This window comes from Vidua macroura, chromosome 1, assembly GCF_024509145.1.
Source record: "Vidua macroura isolate BioBank_ID:100142 chromosome 1, ASM2450914v1, whole genome shotgun sequence".
In the NCBI taxonomy this organism is placed as follows: domain Eukaryota; kingdom Metazoa; phylum Chordata; class Aves; order Passeriformes; family Viduidae; genus Vidua; species Vidua macroura.
The window spans coordinates 48,194,097-48,209,169 of NC_071571.1; the positions used below are offsets into that span (position 1 = coordinate 48,194,097).

The 15,073-nt window shown below is 40.0% G+C and overlaps 1 protein-coding gene across 1 annotated transcript; it reads left to right on the plus strand.

Annotated features, from left to right (window-relative positions):
- The first annotated feature begins 2,291 nt into the window (after positions 1–2,291).
- DCLK3 (doublecortin like kinase 3) lies at positions 2,292–14,523 on the plus strand. Its single transcript, XM_053985298.1, has 4 exons — positions 2,292–3,770; positions 11,803–11,935; positions 12,836–13,003; positions 14,327–14,523. Exons 1-4 carry the CDS (start codon positions 2,307–2,309, stop codon positions 14,521–14,523), a joined length of 1,962 nt encoding a protein of 653 aa, XP_053841273.1. The 5' UTR covers positions 2,292–2,306.
- Positions 14,524–15,073: the final 550 nt, after the last annotated feature.

Consider the following 15,073-nt stretch of genomic DNA (forward strand, 5'->3'; position numbering starts at 1 on the left):
GAATGTTGAGAAATCACTAGCACGTATGTAGTCATCTTTTGATAACAAGAGATCATCTTTAAAAAGCAGAATGAAGACAGAAATAACTTGTACAACCACCAAGCATTAGTCACACATAGTTCTTATATAATGCTTACGTCTTCAATCAGCATGCTGGCAGCTGGGCTTCTTTGTAATATTTGTTTGGAGAAGAAGCATCTATCTCATTTGTCAGGGGAAGAAAATGAAGCCAAGAGTTAAGGGACATGCTGGGGGGCACACAGTGCTTAGCTAGTGAGAGTCTTACAACAAAGAAGTGTCCATCATCCTGTATCAAGCAGAGGCAACAGCAGAGTGGATTCTATAGTGGTGTCTCCTCCTGTGCTTTCCACACTCAAGCCCTGGCCTATTGGGTGTTTTTTGGGGGCAGAGCAAGTGAATGCTCTGCTGCAGCACTTCTGCAAATTTCCATTTTGTTTGTTGTTCTAGGAAAGGAGGTCTTCTTCATTCTATTATGCCTTGATGGAAAGGGCAAATAAAAATATGTAGCGTGAAATACCGAAAATGGCTTCTTGCCCTTGAAACCCAAAATGTAGTAGGCATGAGCCTAACACCAAGAGAAATGCTGGTATGTGCAGATTTTTCTTTTAGGATTTGGCCACTGCACTGTGACTCTGGAATCACAGTAATTATGAAAATAGACCTCATTCTCTGGGGGATAAGCCACTGGTGTACAGAAATTTCCTTGTAATGATTTGTTAACCATTCTGGCTGTTTCCTTTTGTCCTGGTCCTGTTAGTTCATATCTATTGAATATTTGTTCCCAACTGAAGAGCAAGGCTATTAAGTGGAGGTGGAAACACTCTGCAGTCTCATTCTGAAAGTACATTTCTTGAGGCTGAAAATAAATGCATTGTAAGCAGGTTTTAATCCTAGCAAGTACAACAGCTCAGAATACTTTTGGGGGACATTTTTATTCTTAGCTTATTGTTGATAGACAGGGCAATTTGTTATAGCTTGGTTTGTCCATAACCGTATGTTATGTTTTTAGTTCTTCTGTTTCACAATTATGCATAACAAATGGTGCCATTTTCTTTGATGATGTTCTAAGAGGAAATGTCAATGTCCCCAGAGAATACTCAGAACTTTGTGTGACTTCACATAATTCTTAGAATAAAAAAGTCAACCCAAAATATTCAAAACCATGACTCCAATTATCAAACAAAAAGAAGATAGCCTTTCTTTAAGGCAAAAGATTAAATTGCATTGCTATTAGATGACCTATAAAATTACAGTAAAAATTATAGCAAAAGTAATGTTTTTAAAAAAGAATTTATTTAACTTGTTATAGAAGGTCCAGGGAAAATGAAGAGGAGATAATTATTTATAAAAATGTAAGGTTGCATACAGAGTGCCATCTGGTAGTAATTTTAAAACACAAGTAATTAGTTTATCTTACTTCATGCAGTGTAATTGTGCAACTTGTCAACACAGGGTTTACAGAGGCCAAAATTGCAATTGGATTCAGAAAGGAATTGAGTGAGTTTATGGGAGATGTATTAATAAGAGAATACTAAACAATCTGGATGCAATCCTGCCGTTCTTTGAGGATTTCTGAAAGATGTGAGGATTTAGAAGAAAGATCTATTTCTGTTCAATATTATTATTTTTTAATGACATTTCCCCGTCGCAAAATGAATTTAGATTTTCTCACAAACTTGACAATGTTGGAGTTGCAACTATGTGGAGATACTCCTTAGTGGTAGTTAAAAGTTCTTTATAAACCTTGAAGCCACCTACTCTTTCTCTCTGAGGTCACATGCACTGACATGTAGAAAACTATTGCTGCAAAAGGTCTGATGATGCAAAATGATAAATGTTGCTGCTTTTTCTTTGACTTAGGACGCCAAGGCTTGTTGGACCATTCGCCACGCAACACAGGCTCAAAAGTAAAAGAGAGGAAACTGCATGGGACTTGTCCTCCTGTTGGTCGTGGAAACTATGAAAAACCTTGTTTGGGTGAAAGCAGCCACAGGTCCTCATTTTTCAGTCCCCACAATGGTTTTAACACGATACATTCAGAGCACAGTCCTGTGAAGCCAAGGATAATTACAGTGGTGAAACCCGGGGGACGCACGCTCAGGAGGATAACCTTGCTTCTCAACAGGAGATCTGTCCAGACCTTTGAGCAGTTGATGGCTGACATTTCAGAAGCTCTGGGATTTCCTCACTGGAAGAATGACCGTGTGAGAAAGCTGTACAATCTGAGAGGCAGAGAAATCCGAAGTGTTTCTGAGTTCTTCAGGGAAGGTGATGCATTCATAGCTATGGGGAAGGAGCCCCTCACTTTGAAGGACCTGGAGGTGGTATTACAAGAACTTTATCCTGAAAATCCTTATGCTGCCACTGCTGCCATTCAGACGAATGAGGAGCAGTCCCAAAAACTGAAGAGCAGGCTGTATGACAAGGCCTCGAAAGTAGACAGTGGCTTTGATGAGACAGAAATGACCAAGAACTGCAGCGATGGCTTGTCTTCCCAGCTGGTAGCTGGACATGAAGGAAAAAGTCAAGCCAAGACAAAGCAAGAGGAAAAAATGAGAACCAAAAAAAAGTGGACTAGAGAGAGCTGGGGTGGTGAGCATGGAGTGAAGCCTTCTAGAAAAACACGAGAAAGTGAAAGGTACCTTAACCATGAGAGGAGTTCTGAGGAAGGCTTAGAAGAGAGTTCTGAGGAGGTGCTGAGGTGTGAGAAATGTGAACAGGAAAGGCAAGCCAGAGAAAAGTTACGGAGAGAAAGGCAGGCTGAGGCCTCGTTTGAGAGTAGAGACTTGAACACAGGCGTGTGTCAGAGGTACCACGTAGAAAGAAATACGAAAGTCAGGAACTGCAGAAAGTCTCCTGAAACCTGTCTGGAGGGTGAGGAAGTTGGCTGGAAAGATAATGGCAGTAGGAGGATGTGGAAGCCACTACATAGGATTGTTAATGAAGGGCTGGAGAAGCAAAAAAGGAACATTGAGAAAGAAAGGGATGTGGAGAAGCATGAAAACCATGGGAAGGAAGTAGTAAAAATCAGGAAGAATGCTGTAGAAGGGCTTCAGCTACCTCATGAAGTGAAGGAAGATAATGGAAGTAGCTGTGTAATGAACCAAAGTGGTTGGCTAAAGAAAGACACTCTGAGGGATGCTGAGAAAATGTCTAAAACACATAGGGAGGGCAGAGAGGGACAAAGGGCTAAAGAGGAAGCTGCCAGAAGAGAGGGGAATGGCACATGTAGAGAGAGTGACATGACTCGACGAGAAAAAACAGGGGAGCGCAGAGTGAGTAAAGAAGACAACAAATCTCAGGGATTGGAAAGCATAAGCCGGAGGCATGCCATTAAAAGCAGAACTGATGTGGAAAAACACTATGAGATTGGCAGAACTATTGGAGATGGGAACTTTGCAGTGGTGAAGGAATGTCGCCACTGTGATTCCAATCAGATCTATGCAATGAAAATTGTTGATAAATCCAAGCTGAAGGGGAAGGAGGACATGATGGAAAGTGAAATCCTCATTATTCGGAGTCTCTCTCATCCCAATATAGTAAGCTTAATTGAGGTGTATGAAACAGAAGCTGAGATTTACTTAATCTTAGAGTATGTCCCAGGAGGGGACTTATTTGATGCAATCATAGAAAGTGTGAAGTTCACAGAGCATGATGCTGCTGTCATGATCACTGACCTGTGTGAAGCACTGGTTTATATTCACAGCAAGAACATTGTCCACAGGGACCTCAAGCCAGAGAATCTTTTGGTAAGTATTGTCAAACATTTGCATTTGTGCAGGAATTTAATTTATTTTCCTTCCAATTACGGTTTTTTGAATTGTTTTAAGCAAACCCCATACAGAAATAATGTGCTATGGCAGAACTATTTGAAAAAATGGGTACAATTTTGGAGTGAAATTACAATTGCAGTTTGCTTTACATAGATCTGCTGTGCATTGCAGAAAGGAACTCAAGTAACATTATCAGATGTTCAGGGGTAGTGAGCATTTGTATTTTTCAGAAACCAGACCTGTTACGTAGCATCTGACTTTTAGGTGTCCAAGAATGAATCATAAAGCATCTTCCTTGCAGACTAAAGTTTATTAGAATTGCTAAATTATGTTATTTATTTGTTGGACTTTTTGTCCACTGCATTTGTATATCTTGCAGACTACTGTGCTAGTCCTCTAATATAGTGATTTCTATCTTGTGACAATTTCTTTGCTTAGAAGCAGAAGTATTATGCACTTGATTGAAATAATCTGACAGTAAAATGTTTTGGCGAATACAGCATTCAAGTCAGCTCAAATAGTAACTTCATGCCAAAGAGAAAAATTCTTGTTTCCATCACATTTCTGAGGCTGCATTCTTCGCATCCAGCACTGAAGTCAATGTAGTTATTGACATGTGTGAATTTGTGTAGAAATGTTTGTAGTATTTACACTTCACAAGATACCCATTGTAGATCTGTAACAGTAAACAACTCTCCCTTGCTAAGTGTGTGTTACACTTTTGTATTAGGGTTCCAAATTTCCTGATAAACAGATAAATAGCAAGTATTTGCCAGTCTCTAACAAATTGGATTTTATCAGCTTTTTGGAAGTTCAAGGTTAGTTCAACAAAAAACAAACAAACAAAAATTTAGTCCTATGGACCATTCAGTGCTTTTAAGAGAAGTAATTTTGCACAGAGATCAGTGTGAATTTCTGGAGAAAAGCAACAGTGTAGCTGCAAGGATAATGCAGAGGCTGCACAAGGCTGGGCTGAAACCATTTGCTCCCAAACCTTAACTAAGCAATAGCATCTTTATTAGGTCCTGCTATGAATCCTGCTTAGTTTAATGAAAAATCTTTGGTATGTGATCTCTGTGTAAATAAAAGAATGATCGTAACTCAGAACGCAGTGAATACAACTGGCTGGTTTGCAGGAAGAAGTGGGCTTATAGGCCCTGTCTTTGTACTTCATTTGCACAAAGTTTGACTAAAATTTCACATAAAACTGCATGGCTTTTTCCAGAAGCTGCTTTCCCATTATGAGCAGGTCCTGCTCCTTCCTATTTGCTGAAAATAAGCTAGTGCTCAGTGAAACACCTGAGATCTGATGCTTCATTTCCCTCTATAATACATAATCATCACAATGATGTAGATAAGCAAAGAAGGGCAAGATAAAGGTCTATTCTGGTTGTTCTCATTTTTAGTTCACAGAACTGCAAAGCAGAGAATGCTGGGCAGTGGCAGCATTGTGTAGCACTGAAATGATCATGTTGCCCATTTTGAAAGTCAGAATACATTTTTCAAGGACAGAGCAGCTCCCAGACTGTAGGTATTTTGTCATACAAGAACAGTGTTACCTAAACACTGCAGGAAATAAAATTTTACCTGTTCTAGTTTCAACTGGCTGTTAATTTCATGTACACAAAGTATACTTTTGAAAAGCAAATCTATTCAACCATGCAAATGAGTTTCTAAGGTTCTGATAGTATTGGATAGGTCACCTGCTATCTAATAAGTATTCCTATAAATACAGGCCATTTGAGCAAGATTCTGGGGTTTCTGTTTTTTTAGTGTGCTGCCTTTGTCTCCTTAGAGTGGCTGGGGCACCAAAGTAGGAAGGAGAGCTGCCACTAATCTTACCATCAGCCAGTGCTGAACAGTAACAAACAAGTATTGAAGCAAATTTTATGGGTTCATTGGCTGTTGGTGGAGCAAGAGCATCAGGAGATGAAGTAAAGTGCTTCAGGTTCCAGCATTCTGCAGAGATGTCCCTGTTTCTGGGATGCCTCTTTTTTACACTGAGGATGCTTAAATCTGAATTAGGCTACCTAGACTTTGTACACAGAAGTCAAAATATAAGTATGTACTTTTAGGCTGTTGACTTGTTTGTCCCACTTTGGGTCTTCTTTTGGTCAGGTAAACCTTGTAATCTTTATCTACTGCTTTTCCCCTTCAAGGAAATGGGAAATGGAAGAGAAAGGATCCTTGGTCTATTTTACTAAAGAAATGTATATGTCTATTCTGAACCTGCATTGCTCCTAATGACTTTTAAACATATTGGCTAATTGTCATAAGAGATGACAAAGAAGTAGCAATCTGGGAAAAAATATTTCCCAATTTCATGAAAATAAGCAACAGGGGAAAGAAGGAAAACAATTTCTGTCCCTACAGAAGAAAATGTGCAAATATACTTTGATATCTAGTAAATTTAAAATTATCGGCACAAGAGAAAGTTGGAAACCTGGTTTAGTTATTAGTTCACTGCACTTCAGTTTCTTTTATGGAACTGTCCTCTAGCTACAAACTTCTGCACCAGGCCACCATCGTCCTTTCTGCTTTTTTCCCCTCCCTCTTTCACAACTGTGTCTGCCCACATTGATCAGGCTCCTCGCAGCATAGCTGTGAGGCAGAAGGGTGGTGACTTGCGCTACAGAAACAAAATCTGTTTGACAGCTGGTGTGAAGACAGCTGCTACGACTCCCTCCCATCTGCTAACAGAATCACCTCATTTAGGACTAGGTGTTCAGCAAGAAAACCTTTGCTGCCAAGGATGGGCAATGTGGTGTGTTTGGTCTCACAAATGAAGCCAGTCACTTCTTTTGTGCTACCTCGTGGAGCGAGATTTGCTGGCAAGGTTTTTAGGTAAGGGACTGTTGAATTCTACAGCTGCTGGCATTTCTTCACTTGTGAGTGAGAAATTAATGCCCAAAATGTGGTGTTGTTTGTCCAGGTTGTAGCTGTAAAAGACATAAAATCACCCCTTTTTAGGGGGAAGGGAGGGGGCTGTATTTGTGATTGTGTACTCATCTCCTTGTACATTTCCCTCACATGCTAATGTGGTAATTCTTCAACACTCAGCTTCATAGATGTTACAGCTTTTTGTGCATTTGAGATTGTCACCTTGCCCCTTTTTCTCTCTCTCAAGTTTTCATGTATGTATGTGAACTTCAAGTACAACCTTTCTGCCCTTGAACTTTGTGACACTATTTACATATATACAAAGGACCATCCGTTTTCTGACACTATTTACATTTTACATTTACATATATGTAAAGCACTGCCAGTTTCCTGAGTACATGCGAGTCAAACTCCTGTTTAACCACTTACCTGCCATAACTTTCAGAATTTTCTGTAAGATTTTTCTTAGAGATTCTTCTGGCTAGCAGCAAGCGATGTCTGAAACTCAAATGTGTAAGCAGTAGTTTTTCTTAAGCTCTATCTATTTCCCATATACAAAATGTCACGTGGGCTAACTGGCTTTCATGATATCCTTAAGAAGAATCTCTGCTACCATGTGCATACAGAGAACTATTAATGTCTTAAATCATTATCTAAACACACTGATAGATTTCACAAGGTAGATATGAAATCAAACAAGAGCATTAAGTACTGGGAGTCATCCACAGACAGGACAGAAGGAGAAAGATTTTTATTTTTTTCCCCTTTGAGAATGAATTTGTCCTTATATTGTAATTTTCTGGTTGTATGGCTGGCATAGCTAGAAATCCTCAGGCAATATTCTAATATTCTGACATGTCATCTGTTTTTGAGTAAGTAGTGTGCAATTGATGTGACTGCCTTTAGTCCAAGACCACCAGAGATGCTGGCAGTTGAAGGACATAAGTATTTGCATGGCCTAAGTTGGCTGTCTATAGAAAGTGTATGAAGTGTACTGGTCCTTCTTAACTCAATTAAATCTATAGGCAGGCAGCACTATTTTCGCTTTATTCTCACCATTGCATGGAATACATACTGTGGATGTCAGAGGTTAGATTTCTCTTGAGCAGGTTGTGCATTTCTGTAATACTGCTATGAGGAAGTAGTCTGGCCTCAGGAATGATTAAAAAGAATCTGAGAAGCTTTTGTTTCTACAGTGAAGCATTATTTGCATGCTCAAGGTGATGCCGGGTCTTGGAAAAGTAGACTGCACAGTAGGAAGTTGGGGACGAAGGGAATTCTCTGAGCTGACTGAGTTGTTCTGAGCACAGTGTTAGTGAAGCTGCTGAGGAGTTCTGGGGTGAGGTTTTCAGGCTTGCTGACAGGTTACATGCTGTCTCTGAAGTGATTGTCACAAAGCTGTGAAAATATACCCACCGTGCCCACTGTTCCTACCTGCTCCCTTGTTAAGTAAAGTGGAAGCTCAGTGTTTTGACCTGAAAGAACAGATGGTGCTGTGTTGCCACCTTGTGCTGCAATGGGAGATTACGAGTCTGGCATCCTGAGAAAAGAGAAAGTGCAACAGTGCATTTTACAAAGCAAGAAATCTCCCGAAGATTTTGGGACTGGGATTAAGACCATTGTGTTCTCCACCCTTCCCACTGCCCTGCTGTTTTCTAAAAAGGTATATAAACGTTTTCGGTATTGTTTGTCTTAGTACAGTAGCATGCAGGGTAGTTGAAATTCCATGTGACATGCTTTTCTTATATAATTTAAAAAAAAATATATATATAGAATAGGAAATTACATTCATGCTCATATTTTTGTATTGCATATAAAATTAAGCATTTCAATTGTGAATTTTTGTAACATTGTACCACTATTACCCCTATTGGTAGAATATAAATTCTATAGATAGATGTTGTTCTACAAAGCAAGTGTTACTTTTATAATTTTTTTGTCATTTTTGTCAGTTTGTGTCCGCAGTGCATGATGGCAAAAGATTGTCACCTAGTTGCCTAATATAATAGAGAAAATGGCTGTGGCATTTTAGCTGCTTCTTGTAGAAGTTTTGACTGCATGGTTGTAGTAAACTTTATTTTCAGTTTCATACTGAAAACTATTTTTTTTGTGGAAGAGCAGCAAAAAAATGGCCAAAATATTTTGTTTAATCAAAACTAGAAGAGTGCACAAGGGCACTGCTGGTTCATGGAAAACTTCTTGTCCCCTGGGACCCCCAGCTCCTTCTCTGCAGAGCTACTTTCCAGCTGGTAAGCCCCTAGCCTGTACTGATGCATGGGTTATTCCTGCCCAGGTTTTGGACCAGTTAAATTTCAAAAGGTTTTGCTCTGCCTGTCTGTCAGGTCCTTCTAAATGACCACATAGTGTTCTGGGGCATCAGTCACTCCTCCCAGTTTTGTGCATTTTTTAAAAAGAAGGTTAAAAGGGAATAGAAGGCTTTACTGTATTATTTTGTAATGCAATGCTTTTTTGTCTCTTAAAAAGAGAAAAAACCCACCAAGAAGTCCAAACCCATTTTGCTTAATCAAAATTGGATGCATGCTTACAGTTTCCATAAAGATGATTAATGGGGATTAGTCAGCTGTAATGTATAAGAGCAAATGTTGTCACATCTGTGCCTTTAGTTACCTGGTAATAGAGACCATCCTGAATTTTCTGGCTTTCTTAAGCCATGTCTGATGGTGAAATACGAGGTGTTAAAGCACGGAGTATACCTGTCACATTATATTCCAGTTGGCCCATTCAAAACCAAGTCCAGGTTTACTTGGCTTTTTTGTAGACCTTTTAGCTGCTGATCTGTTCCCCATAGTTTCAGGGACAAACAAGTTTTCATTTAAAGGAAATTAATGACTTTTTTTACCTCTCAAAGAATATTTGAGTGTTAAGCATACTGATTTATGTAATTATACTGCTGCATTGTTTATGACTTCACCTTTGAATATGGAATCTTAGAGTGGTTTGAGTTGGAAGAGACCTTTAAAGGTCCTCTGGCCCAAGCCCTTGTAACTAGCAGGGATATCTCAACTAGACCAGATTGCTCAGAGCCCTATCCAACCTGACTTTGAATGTTCCCAGGGATAGAGTATCTACCACCTCTGTGGGCATCCTGTTCTGGTGTTTTGCTACCCTCACCATAAAACGTTTATTTTTGGTATCTAGTGCGAATCTACTCTCCTTCAGTTTAAAGTTATTGCCCCTTGTCTTATTGCTGCAGGCCCTGCTAAAAAGCCTGTCCCCATCTTACTTTTAAGCCCCCTTTAATTATTGAAAGGCCACAATAAGGTCTGTTTGGAACCTTCTTTTCAGACTGAACAACCACAACTCTTGCAGCCTTTTTTCACAGGAGAGGTGCTCTGTCCCTCTTTCCTGGCCCTCCCCTGGACTCGCTCCCAACAGTTCCATGTCCTTCCTGTGCTGGGACCCCAGAGCTGGACACAGCTCTCCCAGTGGGTCTCATTAGAGCAGAGGGGTAGAATCCCCTCCCTTGCCCTGCTGGCCACACTGCTTTGGATGCAGCCCAGGATATGGTTGGCGTTCTGGACTGCAACTGCACATTGCCAGCTTATTCCAGTTTTTCATCCACCACCTACCCCAAGTTGCTCTTCACAGGGCAGCTCTCAATCCATAACCCAGTCTGTATTGATACCAGGGGTTGCCCCAGCTCAGGTGTAGGACCCTGCACTTGTCCTTGTTGAACCTCATGAGGCTTGACCTTGAGCTTGTTCAGGTGCCTCTGGATGACATCCCATCCTTCAGACATGTCAATCTCATCACTCAGCTTGGTGTTGCCTGCCATCTTGCTGGGGGTGTGCTTGACGCCACTGTCTATGTCATTAACATTTTTAATTTCTTAAAATAACCCTTCATTAACTGTAATGCTGTATAAAGTAATGCTAAAGACCAGTGCATACAAAATTAGAATTGGAGAAAGTATTTTGTCTACTGGCCAGGTGAATGTAAGGAGATGAGAACTACTGAAAAGGCCCAGTTAGGAGGTCATTCTGCATGGATCTATTTCTACAATTTTTGCTGTGTGGTGACCATTGCTAATCTGGTTTCAGGGCAACAGGTAGAGTATCATAATAATTTGGAAAGAATGTAAAGCATTTGTTGGTTTGTATTTTATTGTTATTTATGATGGAGATACACTTTCCATGTGTCTTGGATTTAGTTGGTACAGTGCTGTACTTTGGATTTAGTATGAGGATAACATTGATAACACACTGATGTTTTGGTTATTGCTGAGCACTGCTTATCCTAAGTCAAGGAATTTTCAGTGTCCCATGCTCTGCCAAGGAGCAGGTGTATCAAAAGCTGGGAGGGAGCATGGCCATGGCAGCTGACCCAAAAGCATATTCCATTGCTATGGAACATTATGCTCAGTAAATAATCTGAGGAGAGTTGGCCAGGAGTTGCTGGTCTGTGCTGGGGGACGGGCTGGGATGGGGGTCAGTGGGCAGTGAGCAATTGTATTTTGCAGCACTTGTTTTTCTTGGGTGTTATTCCTTTCTCTTTTGCTTGCTCTTGCTCCCTGTCTCCCTTCTCATTATAGTTGTTATCATTCCTACTGTTACTATTATTAATATGCTTAAATAATTTATTATTATTATACTTTAATAATTTAAATTATTAAATTGTTCTTATCTCAACCCAGTGTTTTTTGAGTTCTCCTTCCCATCCCACTGCAGGCAGATGGGGGATGAGTGAATGACCAGTTGTGTGATAGTTGCTATCTGGGGCTAAAAACCAAAATCAGTAGTTTGCATGGGCTCATTGCATTTAAGTGCACAGCATTCTTCTTTGCTTTCCCTGGGAAAAAGAACAGTTTATTTTCTCAAGAGGAAATAATAGTATTTAATTGACTCTTGGTTATTTTTTGTGTTCCTTCTATTAATTTCTTGGAAATTGCAGTGTGCCAGAGTTTGTAGAGCAAAGTTTTCTTTTTTCTGTAATTGCTTATCCTCTTAAATAAATGCACTCTGTTAGTGTATAGGGGAAAAGAGCCATGTTCTGAAGACTGCTTCCATTATTAGTACTATTATTAGAACTCCCTCCTGTTTAATTTTTTGCTTCCTATATATTTTAAAATGCATATGGACTAAACATACATATATTTTATTTGATATAGGTTCAGCACAATGCAGATAAATCTACTACACTGAAACTGGCAGATTTCGGCCTTGCTAAGCAGGTTACAAAACCCATATTTACTGTCTGTGGAACACCAACATATGTTGCTCCTGAAATACTTGCTGAGAAGGGTGAGTGTATGTATTTTTAATTTGTCATAAATCTTTCAATTATGCTGAATTTCCTAATAATGGAAATATTCCAGAATGTTTCAACCTACTGAAATATCTTTTCAGGGTAGGAGGTTGGCTAGCAGTGTAATTTGGGAAAGGAAAACTCTTAGTTTTTAACAAACATGAGCATGACATCAGTTATATTTGCATTATTAGTGTCTGTGCTAATATATCGCTGAGTTCCAAGCAGATAAGCCATAAAATATCATAGATGGTAATAGCTGAAGGGGGCAAAATGACCAAAAGTTCATGTTGCAGCCTAAGAGTAGCCAGCCCCATTTCATTACTATAATCCAAACAAGTATCCAAAGGCCCTGATGATGCAAAGTTGTGAACATATATTTTAAATTTATGTAATGATTCAAAATCTGTTTCACATCACAAGGAATTTTGAAGATTTCATCTCCAAAAAGATTCAGACCTGGAAAGAAGTCAGTTTTGTTGGTGACTCAAACCTATTTCTGGTTTTTGTTCTGTGGATCTGGGTTGCAGATCTCCAGTTATATCCAATTTCAATGGAAACTTGGCACTCTTAGTTCTTTTTTAAAGGGAATCTGAGGATGACTGTTTTAGAAATACGTGCTCTGTTTTCTCAATTAGTCTCCAGTTGACACTGGCGTTGTGAGACTGTGTGTGTGAAACATGTTGTCGAAAAGAGAGACTCTGTGAGAGCTGTAGCTAATAACGGGCAGCTTGTAAGTGTAGTGTACCAGCCACTCATTCTTTTGCTCACTTCATCTTTTTGAGGAACTGAGCAGAGATCCTGTGTTTCTTTTTAATTCTGTTTCCAAGAAATAGTTCCCTTGCAGTTGTGAGTTTTCTTTCTAAAACAAGACATGGTTTGTCTCTTTTCCATAGGCTATGGCCTCGAAGTAGACATGTGGGCAGCTGGCGTGATCCTTTATATCCTGCTCTGTGGTTTTCCCCCTTTCCGCAGTCAGGACCGCGATCAAGAGGAGCTGTTTCAGATCATACAGCTGGGTCACTATGAGTTCCTATCCCCTTACTGGGACAATATTTCTGCAGGTAAGAGTCTGCACTTATAGCAGATCTGAGAAGTAGCAGTCTTCTTCCCTGAAGTGGGAGAAACTCTTTTTTTTCAGGGCAGTGAGCTTGATCACCTTGGGGTGTTTTATGGGTCTCTCTTGTGTGAATCTGTGCTTTAAATGTTAATTTAGTACTCTGGTACTATCAACAGCTGTGTTTCTCCATATTAGTTCGGACTGCTTTAATGGGGTCCTCAATTCCTCCCTTTATAAGCAAAACCAAGGATTTTCCTCATCTTGTTTATATGTCTCTGCAGAAAAAGGTGTCAAAATAATCTCAAGGGCTATGTTAGATTGTAAAGATCTTATAAAAAATCTCAAAAGCTGTGAATGAAATCTTTGCCTTGCAGAACAGTGTCAATTTCCTATTGACAGTGGGGTCTGCACGTAGTAGTTTTTTCTTTCTCACAGGCTAGTACAGTGTCTTTTGTGTACTCTTCAAAATCAGAAACCCTAGAATCCCTGTACAGTCTTTTAAAGGACTTGTTCCACAGCATTTTACAATATTTATGCCTCTAAAGTGTCGCCTTTTGCTGAGAAGGCGGGCGACCTGGTATCAAGACACAGCATGGCGACCCGGCCTCGCCCGGGTCACTCGGTCCACTGACATGCACAGACACCAATGTGGTGGATGGTCAAATGGCGTTTATTATCTCATCTCATGAGGTTAAATAGTCAAGGGGGTCTTACTACGTCAAAGGGGGACGGTGGGTCTGGCTAGGGTTAATAAGGAGTGGAAAGCTACTGGAGTTAGGAGGGGCTGCATGCTTCAGGGGTGCTTGATCATCTATAGCAGGATGAGGGGGGAAGGGTCTTGCTTTCCGTCACATCCCAAGATTTTCCGTTCGCCTGTCCCTATCTACCACATCAAAGAGATAAGATATCCAGTGCTCATTCCTGTGAATGTGAACACTTAGCCCGATGCCTTCAGCACACTTTTGAGATTAAATTCCCTTCACTTTCTCCTCTGTTTTATTCTCCCGAAGGGGAGAATGACATCAGTCATGGACATTTAATATTTTCTGTCACTAACTCTTAACTGCAGTTATTAGAATAGCTCCTGGGGACAGTTACAAAAACCATGGTAAAACTAATGAAAAAAGCAAGAAGGACATTTTGTGTGGGTATAACTGTCACCATCACAGAATGGGTAAGGTTGGAAGTGACCACAGTGGGTGATGTGTTTCAAACACCCTGCTTGAGCAGGGTCATGCTAGAGCACATTGCACAGGATTGCACATCCTAGAGCATGTTGCACACCACTGTGCTTCACCCTTCTTTCCTTTGCTTTCTCCCATAATAGCAGCAAAAGACCTCATCACCAGGCTGTTGATAGTGGATCCCCAGAAGCGCTACACAGCACGTCAAGTACTTCAGCACCCCTGGATCAGAACAGCTGGGAAAACTAACAGCAGGAATCTGCAGAGGGAAGTGACAATAAACATCGAGCGCCATTTCCGGGCCCAGCGCCGAAAGGAAGTTGTTGATGAGGACACATGAAATCTTTCACGCTCATTTTGTCTTATTTTTATTGATTAACAAATCATTTATAGTTTCTTTTCTAAATGAATTGGGAATTTAATGTATAGCTGTTGGTGGCTATTGCCATGCCTTTTTTTTCTTTGATTCTGAGATTTTGAAGGACAGAGATCAAATTCACATCCACCTCCTCTGATGTTACTTGGGAGTCTCTCTGTTGAAAGCAGTGGGGATTAGATAAATTCTGGAGGGTGTCTATTCTTTTTCTTTAAGTAGTGATTTGGGCTTTTACATCTTTTACAAATGTTTGCTTCTGTGACTCACGAGTAGTGAATCTTCTCTCATCCTTTTTGTATGATATCCTCCAGGAGTTTTGTGATTGTAATGTTTTCAAAATAGCTGTCTGCATACATGTCTTGCACTAATTATTTAAACAGTCTTTTCACTAATTCCTTCTAGCCACAGAGAAGGAAGAATAAAAAGTAAATATGTTCTTTAGCTGTAGGATATATTAAATAAGGAGCCAGATACTACATTTATTAGTTTTTGAGGGAATACAAAACCTTATTGA

What these genes read in the sequence shown, in the direction of transcription:
- DCLK3 (XM_053985298.1), top strand. Translation starts at nt 2,307, where the DNA reads ATGGGGAAGGAGCCCCTCACTTTGAAGGACCTGGAGGTGGTATTACAA. An exon ending in TGAAATACTTGCTGAGAAGG is followed by an intron (nt 11,936 to 12,835) that starts GTGAGTGTATGT and finishes TCTTTTCCATAG; the next exon opens with GCTATGGCCTCGAAGTAGAC. An exon ending in CTGGGACAATATTTCTGCAG is followed by an intron (nt 13,004 to 14,326) that starts GTAAGAGTCTGC and finishes CTCCCATAATAG; the next exon opens with CAGCAAAAGACCTCATCACC.